At 53.2% G+C, this 7,981-nt stretch overlaps 1 protein-coding gene across 1 annotated transcript in view; it reads left to right on the forward strand.

The window, feature by feature from the left end:
* The window catches only part of WTIP (WT1 interacting protein), a gene marked incomplete at its 5' end in the record, with an annotated part of 18,538 nt that extends 12,545 nt beyond the window's left edge, over positions 1-5,993 (forward strand). The window contains 6 exons of the mRNA XM_012809077.2: positions 1,991-2,058; positions 2,211-2,273; positions 2,439-2,569; positions 3,356-3,407; positions 4,093-4,161; positions 5,578-5,993. Coding sequence (XP_012664531.1) covers positions 1,991-2,058; positions 2,211-2,273; positions 2,439-2,569; positions 3,356-3,407; positions 4,093-4,161; positions 5,578-5,718 — 524 coding nt within the window. The remainder of the gene's footprint in view (positions 1-1,990; positions 2,059-2,210; positions 2,274-2,438; positions 2,570-3,355; positions 3,408-4,092; positions 4,162-5,577) is intronic.
* Between the last annotated feature and the right edge of the window lie 1,988 nt (positions 5,994-7,981).

Genomic DNA, 7,981 nt, shown 5'->3' on the forward strand with positions numbered 1-7,981 from the left:
GATGGGGATTCATTAAGGATACAAGAAACCAGGTTACACTGAAGATTCCTTTTGTACTGGGCTTCTGATTTTCTATATAACACCATCATGTCATCTGTGATTAGAGATAATTTTACCTCTTGTTTTCCAGTCTTTTTTTTTTTTTTACTTATTGCTCTGCTTAGAACCTCTAGTATAGTGTTGAATCTTCAGGGGAAACACATTTAGTATCTCACCATTATACCTGATGTTAGGCATGGGTGTTTCACAGCCACCGTCAGGTGAGGAAGTGTTCTCTTCTTCCTGGTTAAGTATAGTAGAACCTCTGTAGGTTGACCACCCACAGGACTGTGACAAACTGGTCAACATACACATGGGATCAGCATAAGGATCTAGGCCTACTGTACTGATACATATATATGGTGCACGTCCAGTCTAGGAATATTAGGTCAACTTAAGGAGGTGGTCAGTGTAGGGAAGTGATCAACTATAGAGGCTCTAATGTATTATCTCTCTCCTAAGTCTGATGGGAATCCTTCTGACAGATTGTCAGCTGTTTAGATAGGGATTCCTTTCTATTTTTTTTTTTTTGTAGAGACAGAGTCTCACTTTATTGCCCTTGGTAGAGTGCCGTGGCATCACACAGCTCACAGCAACCTCCAACTCCCAGGCTTAGGTGATTCTCCTGCCTCAGCTTCCTTAGTAGCTGGGACCACAGGCACCTGCACAATGCCTGGCTATTTTTTGTTGCAGTTTGGCCAGAACCGGGTTCGAACCCACCACCCTTGGTATATGGGGCTGGCGCCCTACCCACTGAGCCACAGGCACTGCCCTATTTTTTTTTTTTCTTTCTATTAGAGACAGGGTCTTGCTCTATCATTCAGGCTGGAGTGCAGTGGTGTGATCACTGTAACCTCCAACTTCTGGGCTCAAGAGATCCTCCGGCCTCAGCCTCCTGAGTAGGTGGACTACAGGCATGCCATGCCACACCTGGCAAATTTTTCTTATTTTTTTGTAGAGATGGGGTTTCACTATGTTGCTCAGGCTAGCCTTAAGCCATCCTTCAGCAGATGGGTGGATTGCCTGAGCTCAGGAGTTCCAGAACAGCCTGAGCAAGAGCAAGACCATTTCTCTACTAAAAATAGAAAAAAATAGGTTGGTGTCATGGTGGACGCTTGTAGTCCCAGCTACTTAGGAGGCTGAGGCAGGAGGATCTGTTGAGCCCAAGAGTTTGAGGTTGCTGTGACCTATGATGCTATGGTACTCTACTGAGGTGACAAAGTGAGACTCTGTCTCAAAAAAAAGAAAGTTCATGGATTAAGAAGATTCATTCGGCTCAGCGCCTGTGGCTCAAGCGGCTAAGGCACCAGCCACATACACCTAAATGTGTTTCCCCTGAAGATTACTTGATTTCAGAGCAGATTTTTCAGAATCAATCTTCTTCCTTTTTTTTTTTTGAGACAGAGCCTCAAGCTATCCCCCTGGGTAGAGTGCTGTGGCATCACAGCTCACAGCAACTTCTAACTCTTGGGCTCAAGCGAGTCTCCTGCCTCCGCCTCCCAAGTAGCTGGGACCTCAGGTGCCCGCCACAACGCCCAGCTGTTTTTTGGTTGCAGCCATCATTGGCGGCCCAGGCTGGATTCGAACCCTCCACCTTGGGTGTACGTGGCTAGCACCTTAGCCGCTTGAGCCACAGGCGCCGAGCCAAAAAATCAAGTAATCTTAAAATGAATGTGTTTATCAATCAAAATATCTAATTTTCATTTGAAAACGGTTTCTTCACATATTTCCTTTGACAATCTTTTGCAGTAGTTCTGTTGATAGAATATTCTATTTTTTTCTGAAATATTTATTATTATAACCATAATAATATAACATTAAAGGGAAATTTAAAAACTTTATCCATAATCCAACTTGTCATCTTTTGGGGGATGGTGCAGAGAGACAGAAGCAGGGTCTGCCCCGTATTCCAGCCTTCCAGGGACCCTGCTCTCAACTCTTGACCTTGTAGGGAGACGGCTCCGCGGGAAGGCGTTCTACAACGTGGGTGAGAAAGTGTACTGCCAGGAGGACTTCCTGGTAAGTCTGAGCTGTGCCCTTGGTGCTGTGGTGGGGGCAAGGTGGGGACCCTCCTTCTGACTTGTGGAGACCTGAGGCCAGGGGGCACGTGCTGGCTGGCCAGTGAATGCCCCTTTGTCACATAACATCCTGGATCCTGTGTCTCTTTTCAGTACTCCGGGTTCCAGCAAACAGCTGACAAGTGTAGCGTATGTGGACACCTCATCATGGAGATGGTAAGAACCTCCCCCAGCCTCCTGGAGCTCCTCCTCCCCCAGGGTGTGGGCGGAGTCTGAGGACTCTCATCTGTTCCCGACCAGCCCAGGGCTATGAACCAAAGCCTTTTGCAGGGGGGTGCAGAGCCACCCCCATGCTGATCCCTCAGTGCCTCTTACCCCCAGATCCTGCAGGCCCTGGGCAAGTCCTACCACCCAGGCTGCTTCCGGTGCTCTGTATGCAACGAGTGCCTGGACGGGGTGCCTTTCACCGTGGACGTGGAGAACAACATCTACTGTGTCAGAGACTATCACACGTGAGTTGCTGGTGCTGTGGCTCTGTGTCACACACTGCCCCCTCTCGCCTCCCTTGGAACCATGTTCCTGGCCTATCCGAGCCTTCTGTTCTTGGCCTTTTCACTTCTGGTCTCCTCCTGCACGCTCAGTGGCTGGGGCCTGGTGTGGGTCTTGGCCCGAGCCATTCTCCTGAGTGATCTTGCCCCTTCTCTCCTGGCCTTTGCCTGTGTCTTCCCCTCCTCTGCGTAGTGGGGATCTCCTCACGGCACTACCTGCTCTCTCCAGCTCCTCCTTGTGGTCCCCTGCCTGGCCAGGCCTTTTCTGGCTGAGGTAGGGGCTTGAGGTCTCTGTAGACCCTTTCTGCAGCCCATCTGCTCCCCCTGTGGTGGCTTCAAGCTCAGGGCTCTGGCCCTGTGCTGCTGCCACCCCAGGATTGGTGCTAAGCATACACCCCTGGGTATGCAAGGTGGAGCCAGGTCTCACAGCATTGTCAGCAAGAGCTGGCCCAGACCTGGAACATTAAGGGGACAGGAAACCCATAGCGAGCGTGAGAGGGCTGGCAGGACAGAACCTGAAGCCGTCCTGGAGAAGATGATAGGGTGGAGGTGAATTGGGGAGCCAGATCAAAGGCCACTACCAAGAAGTGATGGCTGAAGATGTCCCTTCCTCCACCCAGTGTGTCCACACAATGAGAAGAGGGCCTGGTGCTTGGACCATGTTGTGGGCTACCATGGGTGGACCTGTCCCTGTGTACTTTGGCTTCTGGTCACTCAGCTGGTCACTTCTGGTTTCCTTTATTTCTCCAGGGTTTTTGCACCAAAATGTGCCTCCTGTGCCCGTCCTATCCTCCCTGCACAGGTAGGAACCACTCACCTGGAGATGGTCAGGAGCTCAGCTGGGCCTCTTCCCAGTCCTGCCTGGGGCTGCCCCAGGTCTTGCCCTCAGGGGGAGGGATGAGCAGGTGCTCCTGCTTGGCTCCTTGCAGGGCCGAGGGTTGTGTATTCTGCCCATGCATGCAGGGTGCGGCTGTCTCCTGGGAGGAGGGGCCTCTGCTGCTCAGCAGCCCCACTCCTGCCTCTGCTCCATTCTCCACTGATGTGAGGGCTGCTCCCCGGCCTGTTCAGCTCTGCAGGCTGAGGACAGGTAGACTGGGGGAGCAGGTGAGAGAGGGACATGGTCTGTGCGGGCGCCACCCCGAGTGGCACAACCCTCTCTGGCTATGGGTGTCTGTCTTCCCACACATGCTGGCTCTGTCCTGGCCGTTGTGCCTGGGGAAGCAGAACTGGCAGTGGTCTTTTCTGACTCCAGTGAAGTGAGAGTCACATGTACACGGGCCTTAGCCACCCATGTGACTCTCACATGGACACGTGCATGCTGCTGGCTGCAGCTGTGGAGACGTCTGAGGCACATGCACATCCATATGTCCTGGCCCTGTGCTGTGAAACCACACAGCTGTGACAAGAGCTTGCGGTACAGGCGTGTGCTCTCACACGCAGTTCTCACGTCCCTGCGCTTATCACGCTGAACCTGTCTCCTCCTCCAGGGCTGTGAGACAACCATCCGTGTAGTGTCCATGGACAGAGACTACCACGTGGAGTGTTACCACTGTGAGGTGAGCTGGGCTCTTCTAGAAGGTCAGTGGCTGGGGCAGCTCCCTTCCCACGTAGGTCCCCTCCCCTGCAGGTGTTCGTGGGTCCACCTCCTCTTCCATGCCACATGGTCTGTCCTCTTCCATGGAGCCCTCTCCATTCCCCTAAGACAGTGGTTCTCAACTTTTTCAATGCCTCCTAATGCCGTGACCCTTTAATACAGTTCCTCATGTTGTAGTGACTCTTAACCATAAAATTATTTTCACTGCTACTTCATAACAGTTATTTTGCTACTGTTATGAATCATAATGTAAATATTTGATATGCAGGATGTATTTTCATTGTTAGAAAGGGGTCATGACCCACAGGTTGAACACCTGCCCTAAGGCATGTGTTCTCTCAGCCTATTTCTCTGTCATTCATTCAAACATTCAGTATATGGGGCCTGAGATGTGACAGATCAGACAGTATCCATTGTCATGGCAGAGACGTGTAGTTGGCAATATCTACACACGGTGATGTGTGTTATCAAGGGGTGTTGGCAGGAACTGGGACAAAAGACTGTGAACTAAGAAGTGTGGACAGTGAGGACAGTGGAGAATTATCAAAAAGTGATGACAGAGCTAGGTGCAGTGGCTCATTCTTATAATCCTAGCCTTCTGGGAGGTTGAGATGAGTGGATCGCCTGAGCTGGGGAGTTCCAGACCAGCCTGGGTAAGAGCAAGACCCCATCTCTACTAGAAATAGAAAAACTAGCTGGTGGTTGTGGCAGGTGCCTATAGTCCCAGTTACTGGGGAGGCTGAGGCAAGAGGATCGCTTGAGCCCAGGAGTTTGAAGTTGCTGTGAGCTATGATGTCACAGCACTCTACCAAGGGCAACAGAGTGCAACTTTGCCTCAAAAAAACAAAAGAAAAAAAACACCCATCACTTTTCTTTTTTTTGTTGAGACAAGAGTTCTACCCTATGCCCTGAGCAGAGTGCAGTGGCGTGGTAGTTCATTGCAACCTCAGACTCAGGCTGTGGGCATCTTGCTGCCTCAGCCTCTGAAGCCGCTGGGATTATAGGTGCTTGCCACGGCGCCCTGCTGGGTTTTTCAATATTTTTCATGAGTTGGGGGCGCACTCTAGCTTAGACAAGTCTCGAACTCCTGAGCTCAAACAGACCTCCCACCTCAGCCTCCCACAGTGCATGGATTGCAGGCCTGAGCCACCGCCCGCCCTGCATTCTTGATGTTTTTATGGCCACCCCACGTTGGCCCCACCCCCTTTCAACGACTTGAGGCCGATGAAGTCCTGGGGTACCGCCAGCTCTGGGTGTTGAACACTTGGCTTCCCATCCCCCCTCCAGGAGAAGCCCTACCAATCTGTCCCGAAGGCTGACGGGTCCTCCTGTAGCCCCTCGTGCTTACTGTGGTGTGGGGGGCTGTGCTCTTCCCTAGGACTGCGGGCTGCAGCTGAGCGGGGAGGATGGACGCCGCTGCTATCCCTTGGCGGGCCACTTGCTCTGCCGCCGCTGCCACCTGCGACGTGTCCGGCCAGGCCCACTGCCCTCGCCCACAGTCCACGTCACCGAGCTCTGAAGAGTCGCGTGGGTGTGGGAGGGACGGCCGCATGGGTGGCCCAGGTCAGCGTCAGGGTGGCCTTCCACCTGGCCCCCACCACATACTTGGCACGAGCTGCTGTCCGCAGGGGCCGGACCCCCGCGTTGAAGCTACTTCTATTTATTCACCGTCTGTGCCTCCTCAAGCCGCTTCCCTCTGGGACTTGCTGCCTCACCTGTCCCAGCACCGGCTTTCTGGGCTTTCTGGGCTTTCTGTTCCGGACATTCCCCCCTCCACCCCTGCAGCCTCAGGACAGGCCGTGGCTCACTGTGGAAGAGGGCCGCTGCCAAGGCCCGAGGTGCGGGGTGATGCGCTATCTGGCCTCCTGGGGGCGCTGAGTTCCCTTGTTCAGACGGGCCTGGGGCCCCTCCAGGCGCTCTCAAGGTCGGGTTGGGGGAGGGCCAGGTCGGTGTTTGTGTGTCTCAGAGGCCTTGCCCACCTTGTTTGGATGGGGTCACAGGAGGGTGAGGAATGACTCCCTTGGAGAAGGGGGGATGCAAAGGGGCACTGCCTTTGGCCATTGTGGTTGGTCACTGTAGGAGTTGGCTGTGGGGACTCTGAAGGATGCTGCCAGCCTCAGTTCTCACCCTGTCCCCTACTTTCAGGTTCCTGGCCTGGGGACTGTCGGGTTCGGTCCTCAGCCCGGGAAAAGCCCCTGCGTCCTGTGTACCAGCCCCAGAGCGACCGCCAGGGGGCGCCCTGCCTGTGGGGCGCGCTGCGCATTAGACTCCCTGACCGAAGGATGTGGTTTTGACTTAAATTAAGTTTTCCCTTGAGGGTGTTTTCCTTTTCTTTAAAAGAATGTAGTTTTCTTCTAAGAACTTGGGCTGAGCTTGTCATTCCTTAAGCAAATTATAGCAAACTCACACAAGTGTCCCAGTTTGTATATGATGGAGCTGGTTTTCAGGCAGTACATTGTAGTTTTAACTATTTTTGTATAAATTCCTTTAAAATCTCACCACATGTGTCTGCTTTTCAGAGTTCAGTGTCGGGTTTTGTGTTTGTCAGGGTCTGAAGAGCGGTCACCTAAAAACGCAGTTTGGGGGACTGTTAATCCATTTTTTTCTCGGCCTCTTGGTGTGTGTTGGATTTGCACTTGTGGCCTCTGGTCCTGAGGAAGCATCACCGCAGTTTTCAGGGGACATTAGGACTTAGTCCATTCGTTCCTCTGTTAGGGGTGTTGCCGCCGCCTCAGGCTGCTGGTAGGCCTTCGCTTCCCCCACCATGGGGTGGGAGTATGTCTGCTGTGGCTTCGTGCATCTGGCTGAGCCAGGAGAGAGAGAGGAACAGAGGAGATGGGTTGTCAGCGGTGCCCAAGGGGATGGGAGGGGACTGCAGGAGATGTGGCTGCCCGTGGGGGCCAGCTGGGCCGAGGCCTGGAGCTGGCCTGCCCCCTGGTGGGCTGAGCAGGCAAGAACAGGGGCGTTTGGAGATTCTTAACTCGGTTCTTTAAACAGTGAGAGGTGCCAAGCTGGGACACAGTCTGTCTCCCAAGGGAGGGAGTGAACAGGATCAGGGAAGTTCTTAGAGGACAAGGTCCCAATGAGGCCAGGCAGTAAATTTCAGGAATGGCATCTGTTTCCAGCTCGCTCTTCCTTTGGAGCTGGGCTGCTTTGCTTTTGAAGCAATTAATTGAAAAGCTTTCTTCCACCTGCCCTCCTGTTTGCTTGCTCTGTCTAGCTGGCTTGACTTTGGTTTCTCCTTGTAGCAAACCTGGCCCTTCCCTTTTCTTGTGTGTCTGCCATGGAGGTGGCCCCTGCTCATCCAGCTGTGGGGTCACTGTTGCTCCTCCCATGTGCTCTGTCTTGGTTCCCATGCTCCCTGGTCATACTTTGTCAGTGGTCAGAGCTGAGGGAATGCAAGGCCCTGTGAGACAGTCACCTCATTTCAGGCTGCACTTGCCATTTTTCTCTGGGCTCCGAAGTGGTTTCTGTCAGCACTGACCACCCCAGCAGCCTCCTGCCACACAGCCTTTCCACCTCAGACCACCCCCGCCCGACATTTTCATTCTTCATCAAATCCTTCAGGCCCAGCATGGAGGCTCCCACCTACAATCTCAGCCCTCTAGGAGGCCCAGGCAGGTGGATTGCTTGAGCTTAGGAGTTGCAGACCAGCCTGAGCAAGAGTGAGACCCCACCTACTAAAAATCTACTAAAAATACAAAAACTAGGCTCGGCGCCTATAGCTCAACCGGCTAAGGCGCCAGCCACGTACACCTAAGGTGGCGGGTTCGAATCCCCAG

This window comes from Otolemur garnettii, unplaced genomic scaffold, assembly GCF_000181295.1.
Source record: "Otolemur garnettii isolate 467f Iridium unplaced genomic scaffold, OtoGar3 scaffold00100, whole genome shotgun sequence".
Lineage (NCBI taxonomy): Eukaryota > Metazoa > Chordata > Mammalia > Primates > Galagidae > Otolemur > Otolemur garnettii.